This window comes from Dendrobates tinctorius, unplaced genomic scaffold, assembly GCF_039654945.1.
Source record: "Dendrobates tinctorius isolate UK_male_01 unplaced genomic scaffold, ASM3965494v1 ptg000086l, whole genome shotgun sequence".
Lineage (NCBI taxonomy): Eukaryota > Metazoa > Chordata > Amphibia > Anura > Dendrobatidae > Dendrobates > Dendrobates tinctorius.
Window position 1 is genome coordinate 37,154,488 of NW_027361754.1, and position 19,695 is coordinate 37,174,182.

Below are 19,695 nucleotides of genomic sequence, written 5' to 3' on the forward strand. Positions count from 1 at the left end.
GAGGTTGAGTCAACTTTAATCCATGTCAACTGGCTGCAAGTGTGATTTAGTTATTGCCAACACCTGTTAGGTGCCACAGGTAAGTTATAGGTGCTGTTAATTACACAAATTAGAGAAGCATCACATGATTTTTCGAACAGTGCCAATACTTTTGTCCACCCTCTTTGTTATGTTTGGTGTGGAATTATATCCAATTTGGCTTTAGGACAATTCTTTTTGTGTTTTTTCATTTAAGACAAATTAAATGAAGATAATAATACCAAAGAATTTGTGTTTGCAATCATTTTCAGGAAGAAACTGAGTATTATCTGACAGAATTGCAGGGGTGTCAATACTTTTGGCCATGACTGTATAGGTAGTAATATGTGCAGTGTCAAATATTAATATATAATAAAACAATTTATATATTTTATGGAAACTTTTTACACGATGTAAAAATCTAATTAATAAATGACCAAAACATCCAAAAATATATAATCATATAAAATACTATATAAACAGTATATCAAAAAATATATACCATACATGACTTATAATCGTACAAAAAGATATAGTGCCAAATCAGTGCAAATTATTGTGATATAACAGACAATACATCTACTTATAAAATAAAAAATAATAATTAAAAAAATAATAATAAAAAATGGCCTGTCTATATTGCTATCATTATTTCAATATTTCATGTAGACTGTATCCAAAAATGTATTAATTAGATTTTTACATGGTGTAAAAAGTTTCCATAAAATATATAAATTGTTTTATTATGTATTAATATTTGACACTGCACATATTAATACCTATAATATGTAGGTTGCGTTCCCTGTATGCACCTTATTTACTTTATTGTGCATTTGATATATTGCACTATTATGCACTTTGCTTTTGGGGATCACATGCTGTTTATTGGTTTGGCCCTTTCATCCCTGAATGGTAACTTTCCAGCGTTTGGTCAGTACGCATGCGCAGACTATGAGCTCACCAGTTCACGGGTTTCTGATCTTTTCATGATGACGCACGCGTGGAGAGCCTGAGTGGGCGTTCCAGCGTGTGTTGATACATGTGACCGGAATACCCGGAACTACTTTGATATGGGAGCAAGATTAGTCAGCGCATGCGCTGATGAGACCTATGACACTGGTAGGTCTTTCCTCCGGATTGGTCAGAGACGATATTTAACCTTGCCGGCCCCCTGCCCTGACACGCCTCCCAAAGAAGCGAAGCGAAACGCGCGTCGGGGCAGAGGGACTCTATTGTCTGTGTGGCGGGCAGCACTCTTGGTGTCAGGTAATTTATTTCCCCCTATTTTACAAACTTTTTGGGCATGTTAATTACAGCCAGTATTTATCGGGGATTTGTTCCTGTATGTAGGCACATCTGGTCACTAGGGAAATCGGTTGAACCAAAAATTGATAATGCATATTTTGTAAAAATAATTATGGTTTAAACCTTGCCCTTTTATATAAATTTTATGACAATTGTTGGTATGTGCTTTTGATATAGGATTACTGTCCGCACATTATATTGGCACAGCTTGGATTGATAGGTCCCTCCTTTTATATGCATCCCTTCTGTGTATATTGTAATTAATTGTCTCAATAAAATTATATATTTTATATTAAATTATTAGATGCTTCTTGGTGTTTCCATGCTTACATCATGGGGGACATAGTTGGTGTATTTTTTTTATTAATACAGATTCTGATATGAAGAATAAAAAAAATTGCCAAAATTAAAAAAAGATACATTTAGCAAAAGACAGTAGGTAATTTTCTGATGATAAATTTTCATTAAATTATCTTTGCATCATTGAATAGTACATAGTACACATGAGTTCAGTCTACAGGTTGTACGATTCTGGGTGCCTGTAAGACACAAAACAAGTACAATATATACACATATAACAGATAATAACAAAGCTCTGAAATTACTTACGGACTGGCTGGGTAACAAACTGAAAGGGTAGGGATGACTCTCCAATCCCTTTGCCATTGATAGCAGACAGTCTGACCACATAGGATGTTTCTGGCCGGAGTCCTCCGATTGTGATTGTGCTCTCTGAACTTTCTGCAAACATAGAACAAGAATATGGTTAAATAATACAGAGCAACAACCACCCTTAATATTTGTAAGTCTCCATTATAGCAAAGAGTGGAGGTAAAGGGGTTGTCCAATGTTTGCTACGAGAAAATGGGAAAAAACTCTGTGCTATTTAAACGCACTTATTGCTTTTTATTTACTTAGTTACAGCAGGGTTTTTGCTCACTTTTTCTCTTGTAGGTTTTATATGTTTTGTGGCCAATGTAAACATGTGTTTATGTTCTGCATGTGTACCAACTCTACTCACGCTCAATTTTTGTGCTTTTTCTTTTATATTATTGCATTCTGTGCAAGCTGGGGTGTGGCCTCCCTCTCCTGAGCTGGAAATTGTATATAAGGCTTCACCAGACTGGTTTTTCACTGGTTGGGCCCAGTCCTTTTGTCTGCCCTTATTCACACACCGAGGTCAATATTGACGCTTGGTAAGGTTTTTAATATTAGACAGTGTAGGACTGTCCCGATCAGAGTTACCTTGTCGTAGTGAGATGGCTTTTATGCTATCTTTGATAAAAAAAAGGATTACTTTGAACGCTGTGTTATTGTCATGCACTTTTTGCTTTTTATTTACTTAGTTACAGCAGGGTTTTTGCTTATTTTTTTGTCTTGTAGGTTTTATATGAGAAAATAGGAAATCTGGTGATAGGGGTGGCCTTTGGTACTTTATAATACCATTAGCATAAGAAACAAGGCTCGGAGACAGTCTAATGTATATGAGGGCCTACTGACTTCTACAGACAGATGATGCTATAGGGAGGAGGATCTGGAAGATCTGATTTCGGACTGCCAATCCTTTTGTTCTTGGAGAGATGAGCCCTTGGTAAAAGAGCCTGACAATGGTTCTCTCATAAAGAACACATGGGTGCTCGGAGGGCACATCGGGAGCCAAAGCTGATGGCCAAACAATCGGCCAAACCATGGTTCGCCCAGCAGCTATCTATTGTGTATGGGGGGATATATTGGGGCTGCAACAAAAAATGAATCCAAATTAGTTTATATGCAAAAAACTGGTCTTTAAATTACCATCCCGAGCACTAAAGTTAGAGGTTTGCCATGTCTCAGCCACTGTAGTTCTCCATTCTGCCTTGTATTTAAGGATGGGTACTCCACCAGTAGAGTCAGGCTCTTCAAATTCCACCAATGCAGTGCTCGAGTAAGACTCCACCTTCTTGATGTTTGGCGATGAGGGGGTTTCTGCCAAAACGAAAACAAGAATTATATATTTTTCTTTAGAAAGATTTTACAAAGAGCAATATTACAAGATGGTCAACATGACTTGATCCCGTCAGTGAGACACAACTTTTGCTGGTCACCGGTCTATTATCCCTTCGACAGTCACTCACCTGCTTGTACAAGAATCAACTCCAAAGACTCCTGCCCGACACTGTTGACTGCAGTGCAATTGTAGTTGCCAAAATCGCTCTCGGAGTCAGGGTTGATCTGTCGATGAAGCGCATTCGAATCAAAATATTTCTGAACTTCACAAAATGTCACCATGAATGAGACAAATTTATTTTTATACATTGGTTAAGGAGTTTAACTTTCCAACATTTTTTTTTGCCCTGGCTTTTCAAATATAGATTTTTGGAAAGTCAGAAATGGTTCTGCTCACACTTGTATCGTGGTTTCTGGTTATATTGAAAACCACTGCTGAGTCCATAGTATAAAAGTGGCTTCCATGAAGTTCTGTTTTGATTTGAAGAAGTGAAAATCTTCCTCTTATAAATTTTTAGAATTTGTGTTGTACACCCCAAAAAAAAAAAAAAAAAAAACCCAGACACAGATGATCTGATGGGACATTCGTACCTCTAGGCTGCTGGCAAATGGAGTATTGTAGATCTTGATGTTGGACGAGTTGGAGCTTGGCAGCAGTACCCCATCCCTGAGCCAGGACACCCGTGCGGTTGGATAGGCGAGGACTTCACAGGTAATGTTAACTGGATTTCCCTCCCAGGTATAAATCACCACAGGACCAGTTATCTTGGGAGCATCTAAAAAAAAAGTTAAAGAATTTATAACTAGTTGTCCATAAATAGACCATTTACCATATTTGGAGGTTACATAATTTTTGTGCAACTCAAGACTTTTTTCCTCTATACGGCAGATCTGGGCAAAACATGGGGTCTAGGATAAGCCCAAAAAGTGAAGCATATTTTTGTGGTGATGCATGACAGCTTAACGATGCACTAAGTTCAATATTAGGCAATTTGCATAGGATTTAGAGCATCTTACTCCAGTGATCTTTTCATCAAGACATCCCTGCACAATGTCAGTCTTGATAAATCAGGGCTTAAAATTATATTAAAGGGCTTGTCCACTACTTGGACAACTCCTTCTTAAATACTTTAGTCTTATACTCACCTCCTGCACAGGCACAGTTCAATTGATGATGACGCAGTGTCGTGCAAAGTACCGGCGAAATTGACTGCAGTGAAAATGTTGCGCGAACTTTGGAAAACCTACAGTTGAACTTGCTGTAATGGTGGCGGTGTGGGAGGTGAGTACAAGACTCAGTTATTTTAGGAGGGGTTTCCAAGAAGTGGATAACGTTTTTACGGTTTTGACTTCAATTAAAGGAGTTTGTATTTCTTGCATCCAGATTGTATGACGATGTTACAAAAGGCGGTCATACACATTGGATGAATGTTAGCCGATCGTGATGAACAGCTAATGTTAATGCTGAGTGTGAGGGGCGGAAACAGCTGGTTCTACCTAAGAGCACATGTCAAACAATCAGTAATGTTGCATTCCAAAATGTTTGATCCTTTTGACAAGGCACTGCCAGAAGTTCTGTTACTCATGTCGGAACACGCCTAGGAGAAAGTAATGAAGGAGAGGAGGATGTTGTGAGTTCATTTTCCCCTTCGTCACTGAGGTCTGGTGAACTCCCTATCCCAGGTAATGAGCCTGATTATCAGGCACCTGAGTCTAATGAGGAACTGGCTGAGTGGAGTCACGGACTGGATATAAGGCTGCCGACGCCCTTCTGCCCTGCGGGTGATTTCTCTGTGGAGTCGACTTCTAGGACACCAGTCTGATTCCTGCTCCTCTAAAGCTAAGATTTTTGCTTTGCCTGTTGCATTTGTGTTTTGTTTTTGTTTTCCTTGCTTTTCTGGATTCTGCCATTCCCTGCTGGGGTGAGCTGAATCTCCTTTTGCCTGTTGCTCTGTCTTCAGAATATTCCTGAGTACTGACATAGCTTTTTGAAGCCTAGCGTCTTCAGGGCCTTTTTCACTGTCAGTCTGTTGGCTCTTATTTTCATAGGGTTTTTCACGGATTGCAGACAGCAACCTTCCTGTCCTTTTCTATCTAGTTAGCTGGGGCCCCGTCTTTGCTCAGTCTATCTTTCTGTCTGTGTTAGTGTTTTCATCTTGCTTCACCGTCATTATATGTTGGGGGCTGTCTATTGCTTTGGGGTCTGCTCTGGGGCAGTTTAGCTTTCTCCTTTCTTTCTTTAGGCCTATTTAATTCTCCGGCTGTGATCGAGGGGTCTAGGGCATCGTAGGAACCCCCCACGGCTACTGCTAGTTGTGTTGATAGGTTCAGGGGTCTGCAATCCGATAGCTGCCAACTTCTCTGGTTTTCTGGACTTAGCTAGCATTTCTGTTTTTGCCTCCTACGGTGACTCAATCATAACAGAATCACCCGCCATACCGCAGATCCTAGGGTACTCAATAGCAGGAAAGAATTGTGCTTTAAAAAAAAAAAAAAAGTGCGTGTATATTCTTTCCTCTATATCTCTGAGGCCATAGGGGGAATTTTTTTTTTTTCTCTCAATGGAGATGAAGCAATTGTCTGATCGTGTGGAGCAGCTCGCTGCGGAAGTGCGGGGAATTTCCGCCTACCTTGCTCATTCGCATGCTGTTGAACCAAAGATCCCTACACCTGATGTATTTTTTGGGGATCGATCTAAATTTTTGAGTTTCAAAAATAATTGTAAATTATTTTTTGCCTTGAAGCCTAACTCATCAGGGAGCTCCGCGCAGCAGGTTAAAATTGTCATCTCTTTGATGCGTGGCGATCCCAAGGATTGTATTCATAAGTAACCTGAGGCACAAAAAATTTTTTAATTTTGCAGAAAAATATTTATTGAACATGGAACATGAAAAATACAGACTCCCCAACGTTTCGGCTAAACTAAGCCTTTATCAAGGGTTTATCTATAAAAAGAATAACCATAACATAAAATCAACAAAGTATGTTGGGAAAATTTTCATTATCATACAAAATCAATTCTTTAATCAGATTATGTAGATATTTTTTGCCAGCATAAATAAGAAAAAAGAAACAATTCCATCCAGTAGGTGTATCATAATTTTCTGTTAAGAAGAAAACACATTACATATGTAAGTACATGCGCACATATAAAAAGTAAAAGTGTATATAAAAAAACAAAACAATAAGGTGAACGCCAGAATAATACCTGTATAATCAAGTGTTCCACTCTTAAATGTTCTAAAGGACAAAACAAAAAGGGAAAATTCTAAGTGTCCAAAAATAAAAATATAGTCCAAGAGAATAAAAGAAAGATGCCATAAACAGACCTGTATTAAATGCACACAATGAGTACAGGGGACCACGCCGCCATCTTGGTAGGAAGAAATGTGTACCAGACGGGGAGGAGGTTAATTTATTTAAAGCTATGAAAATCATCAAAATCAACTGCAGCTGAGAGTTAAGTGATCACATATGTGTAAGCGCAACCCGCGCATGCGCTGTCCGCCCAGAAGGACGGAAGTGGGGAAGAGAAACAAGGAAGTGTGGCAAAGCGACTCAGCACATCTACAAAGGCATAACCAGCGCATGCGCTGTCCGCCCAATAGGACGGAAGTGGGGAAGAGAGGAAGTGTGGCAAGAGCGGTTCAGTGTAATTATATGTCAAGTTGTTATGACAACCGCGCTTGCGCGGTATAGCTAATCGAACGGAGATAAGGAAAGAAGATAAAGGAATTGTGGCTGAGACTAACAGGCATGGGCACATAACATTATCCTATCTAAAACTAAAAGTATCATAACAACCTAATGATACTCATATTACTTACGTGACATGTTACAAACAGAGTATGGTATATTAGCAAAAAATAATCAAAAATAATGGCAAAGTTATATGAGTATCATTAGGTTGTTATGATACTTTTAGTTTTAGATAGGATAACGTTATGTGCCCATGCCTGTTAGTCTCAGCCGCAATTCCTTTATCTTCTTTCCTTATCTCCGTTCGATTAGCTATACCGCGCAAGCGCGGTTGTCATAACAACTTGACATATAATTACACTGAACCGCTCTTGCCACACTTCCTCTCTTCCCCACTTCCGTCCTGTTGGGCGGACAGCGCATGCGCTGGTTATGCCATCGTAGATGTGCTGAGTCGCTTTGCCACACTTCCTTGTTTCTCTTCCCCACTTCCGTCCTGCTGGGCGGACAGCGCATGCGCGGGTTGCGCTTACAAATATGTGATCACTTAACTCTCAGCTGCAGTTGATTTTGATGATTTTCATAGCTTTAAATAAATTAACCTCCTCCCCGTCTGGTACACATTTCTTCCTACCAAGACGGCGGCGTGGTCCCCTGTACTCATTGTGTGCGTTTAATACAGGTCTGTTTATGGCATCTTTCTTTTATTCTCTTGGGCTATATTTTTATTTTTGGACACTTAGAATTTTCCCTTTTTGTTTTGTCCTTTAGAACATTTAAGAGTGGAACACTTGATTATACAGGTATTATTCTGGCGTTCACCTTATTGTTTTGTTTTTTTATATACACTTTTACTTTTTATATGTGCGCATGTACTTACATATGTAATGTGTTTTCTTCTTAACAGAAAATTATGATACACCTACTGGATGGAATTGTTTCTTTTTTCTTATTTATGCTGGCAAAAAATATCTACATAATCTGATTAAAGAATTGATTTTGTATGATAATGAAAATTTTCCCAACATACTTTGTTGATTTTATGTTATGGTTATTCTTTTTATAGATAAACCCTTGATAAAGGCTTAGTTTAGCCGAAACGTTGGGGAGTCTGTATTTTTCATGTTCCATGTTCAATAAATATTTTTCTGCAAAATTAAAAATTTTTTTGTACCTCAGGTTACTTATGAATATATTGCTCTTTTTCCTGGTGGCTTGGTTAGCTTTCCCCATTCTCTATTATTATTAGATCCCCAGGATTGGGCGTTTTCTTTGAAACCAGATGATCCTATTCTGACTAATGTGAACTCATTCTTTCAAGCTTTGGGGTTGTTGTATGACGAACCTAATGCTATTGATCAGGCTGAAAAGACCCTGTTGGCATTGAACCAGGGTCGAGATTCTGCAGAGTTGTACTGTCAAAAGTTCCGAAAGTGGGCGGTCCTTACTACCTGGAATGATAATGCCTTGGCTGCTCTCTTTCGGAAGGGTTTGTCAGAAGCCGTAAAGGATACTATGGTGGGATTTCCTGTTCCCTCTGGTCTGGACGATTCTATGTCATTAGCCATTCAGGTTGGTCGCCGTTTGCGTGAACGCAGGATTGCATGAGAGGTGTTGCCACCGGTTGAACAGACGTCTGAACCTATGCAATGTGATAGAGTTTTGTCTAAGGCGCAACGTCAGGAGTTCAGAAGTCGTAATAAGCTGTGTTTTTTCTGTGGAGATGCTTCGCATATTATTTCTGTTTGTCCTAAACGAGAGAAACGCTTTGCACACACGTTTTCTGTTGGTGGTGTTCAACCTAAGTTTCTTCTGGCAATTACTCTGATCTGCTCCCTGTCCACATTTTCCGCCAAGGCTTTTGTTGATTCGGGAGCAGCGCTAAACCTAATGGACTTGGATTTTGCTAAACGTTGTGGATTTCCGATGACACCTCTGCAGACGCCTATCCCTTTGAGGGGGATTGATGCTACTCCTTTGGCTAAAAATAAACCTCAGTTTTGGACCCAGGTGGTCATGCGGGTCGCCCCAGACCATCAAGAAAATTGCAGATTTTTGGTGTTGCATGGTCTGCATGATGCCGTTGTTCTGGGGTTTCCCTGGTTGCAAATTCATAAATCTGTGTCTGTGGTGAGTTGGGGTTGTCGGTGTGCCTTTAGTGAGGCTCCGGTTTTTTCCACCTCTCCTCAGTCGCATGATGTTCCTGACTATTTGGCGGACTTTTATGATGTATTTGGTGAGAATGAGTCTGCGTCCTTGCCTCCTCATAGGAGTTATGACTGTGCAATTGAACTAAGCCCGGGGTGTAAATTTCCCAAGGGTCGGCTCTTCAATTTATCTGTACCCGAGCACGAGGCTATGCGGTCCTATATTAAGGAGGCGTTGGAGAAGGGTCATATTAGACCATCCTCTTCACCCTTAGGTGCCGGGTTTTTTTGTGGCCAAAAAGGATGGTTCTTTAAGGCCTTGTATTGATTATCGTGCCCTCAATAAAATTACTATTAAATATCAGTATCCGTTACCCCTGATTTCGGATCTATTCTCTAGAGTTATAGGTACTTGCTGGTTTACCAAGCTTGACCTCAGGGGGGCGTATAATCTTATCCGCATTAAGCAGGGGGATGAATGGAAGACGGCGTTTAATACTCCGGAGGGACATTTTGAGTACCTGGTGATGCCTTTTGGGCTCACTAATGCCCCTTCTGTCTTCCAGTGCTTCATGAACGATATTTTCCAAGACTTTGTGGATAAATTTTTGATTATCTATCTGGTTGATATTTTGATCTTCTCCAAGGATTGGGATTCTCATGTGGAACATATTCGGACTGTGTTCCGGATCTTGAGGGAGAATTCCCTGTATGTCAAAGGATCGAAATGCCTTTTTGGAGTACAGAGGATTTCATTTTTGGGATTTATTTTGTCTCCGTCAACTATTGAAATGGACCCGGCCAAGGTACAGGCCATTTATGATTGGGTTCAGCCCACTTCTTTGAAGGCCCTCCAGAAGTTTTTGGGTTTTGCTAATTTTTATCGGAAATTTATAGCAAAATTTTCTAGTATTGCCAAGCCATTGACTGATCTGACTAAGAGGGGTGCTGATGTGTTGAATTGGTCTCCGGAGGCTGTTGCTTCCTTTCAGGAGCTGAAGCGAAGATTTACCTCCGCCCCGGTTTTGCGGCAACCTGATGTCTCACTCCTGTTCCAGGTAGAGGTGGATGCTTCTGAGATTGGTGCAGGAGCTGTTTTGTCCCAAAAGGATCCTGTAACATCTAAAATGAATCCCTGTGCTTTCTTTTCCCGAAAGTTCTCTCCATCTGAACGTAACTATGATGTAGGGAATCGGGAGCTGTTGGCCATGAAGTGGGCATTTGAGGAGTGGAGACATTGGTTGGAGGGAGCTAAACATCAAGTTGTGGTCCTCACTGACCACAAGAATTTGATTTACCTAGAGTCGGCTAAACGCTTGAACCCTAGACAGGCTAGGTGGGCCTTGTTTTTTACACGTTTTGATTTTGTGGTCTCTTTTCTTCCTGGAACTAAGAATGTCAAGGCAGACGCCCTCTCTAGGAGTTTCTTGCTGATTCTCCTGTGGTGACCAAGTCTGCTACCATCTTAGGCGAAGGAGTAGTTCTTTCTGCCATCTTGCCCGATTTGAGACTTGCGCTGCAAGAGTTCCAGGAGGACAAACCTGAGCGTTGTCCCAGTGGAAAGTTGTATGTTCCTGACCAGTGGAAGAAGAGAGTGATGTCTGAAGTTCATTGCTCTGCATTGGCTGGTCATCCAGGTATTTTTGGTACTAGAGATCTGGTGAGTCGCTCTTTTTGGTGGCCCACCTTGTCTCATGATGTCAGGAATTTTGTGCAGTCCTGTGGGACTTGCTCCGGGTCTAAATTTTGTTCTCGCTCTAGTGGGTTGTTGTTGCCTTTGCCGGTCCCCAGGAGGCCATGGACCCATATTTCAATGGATTTCATCTCTGATATGCCGGTCTCTCAAAGAATGACTGTTATTTGGGTGATTTGTGATAGGTTCTCTAAGATGGTTCATCTTGTACCACTCCCTAAGTTGCCATCTTCCTCTGAGTTGGTGCCCCTGTTTTTGCAACAGGTGGTTCGCTTACACGGGATTCCTGAGAACATTGTATCTGACAGAGGAGTTCAGTTTGTGTCTAGATTTTGGAGGACTTTCTGTTCCAAGCTGGGAATTCAGTTGTCCTTCTCCTCTGCTTTTCACCCCCAGACCAATGGGCAGACAGAGAGAACAAACCAGACCTTGGAGTCGTATTTGAGATGTTTTATTTCCGCTGATCAGGATGATTGGGTTTCATTTTTGCCCTTGGCCGAATTTGCTTTAAATAATAGTGCTAGTTCTGCCACTTTGATGTCACCTTTTTTTTGTAACTTTGGGTTTCATCCTTGATTTTCTTCAGGGCAGGTGGAGCCTTCTGCCTGCCCAGGTGTTGATACTGTGGTGGAGAGAATGCACCAGATCTGGGACCAAGTGGTGGATAAGTTATCTCTCTCCCAGGAAAAAAACCAGCGGTTTTCCAATCGACATAGGACCATTGGTCCCCAGTTTAAGATTGGTGATATGGTGTGGTTATCATCAAAAAATATTGCTATGAAGGTGGCTTCTCCTAAGTTTAAGCCTAGATTTATTGGACCTTACAAGATTTTGGAGATTATTAATCCGGTCTCTTTTCGTTTGGCTCTTCCTGTCACATTTAAAATCCATAATGTGTTCCATAAGTCCTTGTTAAAGAGGTTTGTTGAACCAGTTGTTCCTGAGGTGGCACCTCCAGACCCTGTATTGGTTGAAGGTAACAGTGAATATGAGGTAGAGAAAATACTGGATTCCTGTTTGGCTAGACGGAGACTCTAGTATTTGGTTAAGTGGAAGGGTTATGGTCAGGAGGATAATTCCTGGGTCTCTGCCTCTTATATTCATGCCAAAAGATTGGTGCGTGCCTTTCATCGGGCTCACCCTGATCGCCCTGGTGGCGTGGTTGAGGGTTCGGTGACCCCTCCTCAAGGGGGAGGTACTGTTGTGAGTTCATTTTCCCTTTCGTCACTGAGGTCTGGTGAACTCCCTATTCTGGTAAAGGAAGGTAATGAGCCTGATTATCAGGCACCTGAGTCTAATGAGGATGACTGGCTGAGTGGAGTCATGGACTGGATATAAGGCTGCCGACGCCCTTCTGCCCTGCGGGTGATTTCTCTGTGGACTTCTAGGACACCAGTCTGATTCCTGCTCCTCTAAAGCGAAGATTTTTGCTTTGCCTGTTGCATTTGTGTTTTGTTTTTGTTTTCCTTGCTTTTCTGGATTCTGCCATTCCCTGCTGGGGTGAGCTGAATCTCCTTTTGCCTGTTGCTCTGTCTTCAGAATATTCCTGAGTACTGACATAGCTTTTTGAAGCCTAGCGTCTTCAGGGCCTTTTTCACTGTCAGTCTGTTGGCTCTTATTTTCATAGGGTTTTTCACGGATTGCAGACAGCAACCTTCCTGTCCTTTTCTATTTAGTTAGCTGGGGCCCCGTCTTTGCTCAGTCTATCTTTCTGTCTGTGTTAGTGTTTTCATCTTGCTTCACCGTCATTATATGTTGGGGGCTGTCTATTGCTTTGGGCCCTGCTCTGGGGCAGTTTAGATTTCCCCTTTCTATCTTTAGGCCTATTTAATTCTCCGGCTGTGATCGAGGGGTCTAGGGCATCGTAGGAACCCCCCACGGCTACTGCTAGTTGTGTTGATAGGTTCAGGGGTCTGCAATCCGATAGTTGCCAACTTCTCTGGTTTTCTGGACTTAGCTAGCATTTCTGTTTTTGCCTCCTACGGTGACTCAATCATAACAGGAGGACACATAATGATTCACTGTACATCTTACTAGTGATGAGCCAACATGCTCGCCACTACTCGGTACTCGCCCGAGTATCACTGTACTCTGTGTACTCAGCGAACACCGAGCATTTCTGGGATTACTCGAGGGGAACTTGGGTCTCCACCCAGCATTTTTGGCGGACTTTAGAGACCCAATCACGCTGCAGGGATTGTCTGCCAGGCTATGAAATGCCACAGTCATTTTTGTTGTGGTCGTGCAGTGATTGACTGGCCGCACAGCATCATCAGGGGTATAAGAGACCGGACGCCGCCCTGCTCGGCTCATTCAGCTCCGGATTGAGAAAGTGTAGGGAGAGCAGCTGCCTTGATAGGGTCAGAATTGGGGATTTCTTAGTTAGTGTGGGGTCTACCATCCTAAATACTCACATCCAGCTAAACCAACAGTCCTTCAAAGGACTAATTCAGGAGAATATAGGTTCCAGTGTTTGGCAGGCAGGGTAGTGTACGTCGCTGTATACACATCAGTGCAAGGCCTGCAGGCACTGTATTTGTGTACATAGAGCATTGCATACATCAAGAAGGTTCATCCCCTTCCTGTATTCTGGTGCTGCTGCTACCTGTGGGATATATTAGCCGTATATAGCTAGCCCCAGGTGTAATTGGAATACAGGCCACACATTTTTTCGTGTGGTATCTCCGTGTAGCTCATATCTGTGCGTGCTCAAAGTTAGGCCAGTTTACGGCTTTTCTCTCTTTTTGGTTTGGCTGTCAGTTTTGGTTACATACAGCAGTATTTAGGCAAATTTACAAACCATACAGGCAACACATTTTTTGGTGTGGTATCTCCGTGCCAGCTCCTATCTCTATATGCTCAAAGTTTGGCCAGTTTACGGCTTTTTTCTCTTTTTTGCCTGTCTGTCAGTTTTGGTTAAATACAAAAGTATTTAGGCAAATAAAAACAAACAAACAGGCCACACTTTTTTGGGTGTGATATCACCGTTCTAGCTCATATCTGTTCGTTTTGAAAGTTTGGCCAGTTTACGGCTTTTTTCTCTTTTTGGCCTGGCTGTCAGTTTTGGCTAAATACAGCAGTGTTTAGCCCCCCCCCCCAAAAAAAAAAAACATACAGGCCACATATTTGTTGTAGTGGTTTCTCCGTGGTAGCTCATATTTGTGTATGTTCAAAGTTTTGCCAGTTTACGGCGGTTTTCTTTTTTTGGCCTGGCTGTCACTGACGTTATATCCAGCAGTCTTTTCTATTCAAAAAAAAATAATAATAATACAGTCTGTTATCTCAGGCTGAGGCCTGGTGTATCTGTGGTGGAAAAATCTTCGATTTGCAGGCATACTTATCATATCTAATTTTTCTCCAAATACATCCATTTGTATTTAGCTTTTCAAATATTGCAATAGTCCATTTAAAATGGGCAAGGAAAGGGGAAGTTGGCGTGATGCTGATGGTACATGCAGAGGATGAGGCCGTGGCCAGGCTGATAGTAGGCCACGGCAAAGACCAACATCTTCGCACGCGAACTTCCTGTCCCAGTTTCTAGGGGACCGCGCCACACCACTATTGAAGCCAGAGCAGTGTGAAACGGTTGTTGGTTGGATAGCGGATAATGCTTCCAGTCACTTAGCCACCACCACCACTATGTCTTCCACACGGTCAAGTCTGAGTAGCCATGAGTGTGGACCGGATATTATTCACTCTGATCCTCCTTCCTCCCACCTTGCCGAATGCCCTGAGAAAACTGATCCCACACTCAGACACTCCGAAGAGCTGTTCAGTTTCCCATTGGGAGATTTGTGCCTCTTGCTCGCTCTACTTGAAGCGGGGCAAGATGATATTCCATGTAGCAATGCACAAATCTTTGAGCAGCCACGGTCACAAGAGGTGAACGATGATGAGACACAATTGCCGGAAAGTCAGGAGGAGGAGCAGGGTGCGTATGTGGAAGACGAGGTGGTGGATGACATAGTGACTGACCCAAACTGGCAGGAGGACATGGAGAACAAGGACAGCAGCACACTTGGGGAAGGAGGCATATCACCCAAACAGGCAGAAAAAAGCAGTGTGGTGGTCGCAGACAGAAAGCGTGCATACGTTCTCCGTAACACCAAAAGGACGGAAGTTGACATTCCAACTGTTAGATCTTCCCGAGTCTGGTTATTTTTTAAATAAGAGTCAGTGATAAGCGGTCATAGAGGAGCGCTTAGGAAGCAACCCAGGGGCAGACAAAAATGTCAGGTCTCCACCACACCTCCAATGGAGGATAGGAGCAATGAGAAAATGGAAACGGTCTTAGGAGCGCAGGAAAGAGACTCAGACAAGAGATGGGGTTAAACCACAACGTGTTTCGACGGAGGATCCGTCTTCATCAGGTGATCAGGTGATCACCTAATGAAGACGGATCTTCCGTCGAAACGCGTTGTGGTTTAACCTCATCTCTTGTCTGAGTCTCTTTCCTGCGCTCCTAAGACCGTTTCCATTTTCTCATTGCTTATTTTTTAAAGACTCTGCCGATAACCTCAAACAGGCCATTTGCAGCACTTGCCATGCCCGCATCAGCAGGGGTAGCAAAACTACCAGCCTGACCACCACCGCCATGATTAGGCACATGGCATCAAAGCACCCAACTTTGTGGGCCGAACACCAGGCTCCAGGAACACTGTCTGCAGGTGACAACACTGCTTCTTCCACTGTTTTGCGTACAAGCCAATCCCCAGTTCACCGTGCCTGTGAAGATGCCTCGGTCCCTGTACCTGTTGTTGCCCATAGTCAACCAGCACCATAATCAATGTTACAGCTGTAACGGTGTTACTAGTACGACAGAGGACAGAAAAGGTACCCGAAAGTGGACCCTCTGGGTCACGGCTCCAGATCCCCCGAGGGCGAGCGCCCAGGTGAAGACCACCCCCTATACAGGGAGCGTTAGGGACAGACCCCCAGGGGATAGAACCGCGACAGCCGGAACCAAAGGGGCGACTGGGCAAATAGACGGGTAAGGAGGCACAGAAGTATCTGTAGAGTAGGTATCGAGACACACACAGGGACCTAGCAAGGCACCGGACTGGAGAGCCAGGGGTAACAAAGCTGGAGGCTGCAACAGAGAAAGAGCTCAAAGAAGTATAAGGCAAGAGGAAACGAAACAACAGGGAGGTACGGAGAGGGACTCGATGGAGGCGGAAACGGACAGAGGAGCTCACAAAGTACGGAGGCAAGGAACCCAGAGCACAGAGGAGAAGGACAGAGGCTGCGCAGGGAGGACAGCTGCGAGGTACACGGAGGTGAACACAGAGCAGACAGAAGTACAGGGGAAGGGGCCTGAGGACACAGCGAACACCGCAGGAGTCAGAGCCACCGTATCTGATAATCAGGCATCTTACCTGTCCCGACGCCAAGCATATGTAGTGGTGGGCGCCGCCATGTTGGGGGCGGGGCCAGCGCATCACGCTACCCAGGGGGCCGTGCGCCAGGAGTAAAGCTGTGAGCGGATGCCCGACGCCGCGGGAGCCGGAGGTCGGGCACGGGGACGTGCTGCAGAGCAGGAGCGCACCGGGTTGAGCGCGCAGAGAGGTGAGAGGCCATGACAGTACCCCCCCTTTACACCCCCTCATCCTAACATTGGAGAGAAACCGTCTCATAATGCGCGGAGTATCAATATTCTCCTGGGGCTCCCATGATCTCTCCTCGGGACCAAACCCTTCCAATCAACCTAAAACAGATTCTTTCCTCTAACAGTCTTGACATAGCCAAAATATCCTGTACCTCAAAGGTGTTATCAGAGCTACATGGTTGGGAGATTTGGGAGGGTGCAGAGTGGAAGTGGTTAAACACTGCCGGTTTAAGGAGAGATACATGGAAAGAGTTGGGAATCTTTTGTGAGGCGGGTAATCTCAACTTGTAGACAACGTCGTTGATGCGACTTAAGACCTCAAATGTAATGTGGACCTAACTTGTAGGAGGGGATTTTCAACCTGATATGCCGGGAAGCTAACCAAACCTTATCCCCAGGGCGGTACGGAGGAGCGTCCAGCCGTCTCTTTTCGGCATACCGCTTCATTCTGAGGTTGGCCCTCTCAAGAGCTACTTTGGTCTCCCTCCAAATCTGAGAGAACTCCACAGACAAGGAATCCGCTGCCGGCACACCCGAGGTAGGGGATACGGGAAGAGGAAAGCCGGGGTGTTGACCAAAAACCACAAAAAAGGGAGATTTGGTAGAAGCTTCACTTGGATGATTGTTGTAGGTGAATTCCGCCCAAGGAAGAAGAGAGGCCCAGTCGTCTTGATGAGCATTGGAAAAATGCCGAAGATAAGATGTTAGCGCTTGGTTGACTCGCTCGAGTTGGCCATTCGACTGGGGGTGATAGGCTGAGGAGAAATCCAAGGTTATCTTCAGCAATCCGCAGAGAGCTCGCCAAAAATGGGAGGTAAATTGAACCCCTCGATCCGAGACAATATGCTGAGGGAACCCATGGAGGTGAAAAACATGACGCAGAAAGATCTTCGCCAACTCGAGAGCGGTAGGCAAACCTGGCAGAGCGATGAAGTGGGCCATCTTGGAAAATCGATCCACGACCACTAGTATCACCGTACATCTAGAAGAGGGAGGCAAATCCGTGACGAAATCCATGGCAATATGGGTCCAGGGGTTTGCAGGTACTGGTAACGAATGCAGGAGTCCCAAAAGGAGGATGTCGAGGAACCTTGTTCTGGGCGCAAGAAGGACAGGAGGCGATGAAATCTTGAACGTCCCTGTGAAGCGAAGGCCACCAGTAATAGCGGGAGACAAGCAAGAGAGTCTTTTTAACTCCAGCATGTCCGGAAAATTTTGATGAGTGGCTCCAGCGGAGAACCTTTGATCTATCTCCACGCCGAACAATGGTCTTACCAGATTGTGGGGAGACCAGGCTTAATGGGGCCACGGTAAGGATCTTGGCTGGGTCGATGAGATGGATTGGACCCTCCTCCTTGTCGACAGACAGGAATGACCGTGAAAGGGCATCGGCCTTGATGTTCTTCTCCCCAGGTCGGAAGTGGAGTTCGAAGTCAAATCTTTCAAAAAAGAGTGACCATCTGGCTTGCCGTGGGTTGAGCCTTTGGGCGGACCGAAAGTAGGCCAAATTTTTGTGATCCGTAAAAATGATGAACGGATTGAGGGCCCCCTCAAGAAGATGGTGACATTCTTCAAGAGCCATTTTTATGGCCAAGAGTTCTCTATCTCCCACGGCATAATTACGTTCAGGAGCGGAAAAAGCTTTGGAAAAGAATCCGCAGGTGAGAGTGCGACCCGAGGAGGACTTTTGCAGAAGGACTGCTCCTGCTCCTACCGAAGATGCGTCGACTTCGAGGATGAATGGCCTACCGGTGTCCGGACAATGGAGTACAGGAGACTTAGCGAATTCTTGCTTCAGGGCCTCAAAGGCAGCCTCTGCATCAGAGGGCCAATGATTGGGATCGGCTCCTTTGCGGACAAGAGCTGAGATGGGTGTAGTCAAGGAAGAAAAATGAGGGACAAATTGCCTGTAATAATTGGCAAAACCCAAAAACCGTTGAATGGCCTTGACTCCGAGAGGACGAGGCCACTTGAGAACTGCCGAGACTTTTTCAGGATCCATCTCTAATCCCGAGCTCGAGACGATGTAACCAAGAAAGGGCAATGAAGTTTGCTCAAAGAGGCATTTCTCCAACTTGGCAAAAAGGTGGTTCTCTCTGAAACGTTGGAGGACTTGGCGAATGTCTCGATGATGTGTGGTCAGATCGGAGGAGAAGACCAAGATGTCGTCTAGGTAGACTACGACAGAAGAGTAGAGGAGATCTCGAAAAACATCATTAACGAGTTCTTGAAATACTGCAGGTGCATTGCAGAGCCCAAAGGGCATAACCAAATACTCATAGTGTCCATCTCGCGTGTTAAATGCAGTCTTCCACTCGTCCCCGGAGCGTATGCGAACTAGATTATAGGCCCCTCGTAGATCAAGTTTAGTAAACACACGTGCCCCCTTCAAACGATCAAAAAGCTCGGAGATGAGTGGCAGTGGATACTTATTCTTCACCGTGATTTGATTCAAGCCACGTTAATCGATGCACGGGCGCAGGGATCCATCTTTCTTCTTTACAAAAAACAAGCCTGCTCCTGCAGGGGACAAAGATTTCCGAATGAAGCCTCTGGCCAAGTTGTCTTGGATGTATTCAGACATCGCTTGGGTCTCTGCCGAGGAGAGAGGATAAATTCTTCCACGAGGCGGAGTGGTACCAGGGATGAGCTCAATGGGGCAGTCGTAGGGATGGTGCGGAGGAAGAGTCTCAGCCTCTTTCTTGTCAAAAACATCGAAAAAATCATGGTACACTGACGGCAATCCATGGGGAACAAGGGGAGAACGAGGGGTACCAACGGAGCGCACCGACAGCAGACACCGAGTCTGACACGACTCCCCCCAGCGCAAGACGTTACCGCTATGCCAGTCTAAAGTGGGCTCGTGGAGCCGCAGCCAGGGAAGACCAAGCAGGATAGGATGAGAAATACCTGCTAAGACGTAAAATGTAATTTTCACCTTGTGCAGAACCCCTACTTGCAACTCCACCTCGTGAGTAACTAGCGTGACTGTCTCTAGCAGGGGTCGACCATCTACGGAAGCGAGAACTTGAGGTTTTTGCAAGGACCTCATGGGAACAGAAAGTTTTTTCACCTCCTCTAACCTAATAAAATTTCCGGCGGCACCCGAATCCACATAGGTCACCAGAGAAGCCCGCTTACCACCAACATGCAAGAGGACAGACAAAGTGAGAGGGACAGAGGTATCACATTCACCTAGGGAGGCCTCTCGTACCTGGCCTAGGCGGAGAAGTTATCCGGAC

The 19,695-nt window shown here is 44.3% G+C and overlaps 1 protein-coding gene across 5 annotated transcripts in view; it reads right to left on the reverse strand.

Moving 5' to 3' along the window:
* NCAM1 (neural cell adhesion molecule 1) overlaps positions 1-19,695 on the reverse strand; it is a 542,627-nt gene that overhangs the window by 98,453 nt on the left and 424,479 nt on the right. For all 5 annotated transcript variants that reach the window (XM_073585308.1, XM_073585309.1, XM_073585307.1 and 2 more), the window contains 4 exons: positions 3,901-4,085; positions 3,438-3,534; positions 3,118-3,288; positions 1,933-2,064 (listed from right to left, as the gene is read on the reverse strand). In XM_073585308.1, coding sequence (XP_073441409.1) covers positions 1,933-2,064; positions 3,118-3,288; positions 3,438-3,534; positions 3,901-4,085 — 585 coding nt within the window. The remainder of the gene's footprint in view (positions 1-1,932; positions 2,065-3,117; positions 3,289-3,437; positions 3,535-3,900; positions 4,086-19,695) is intronic.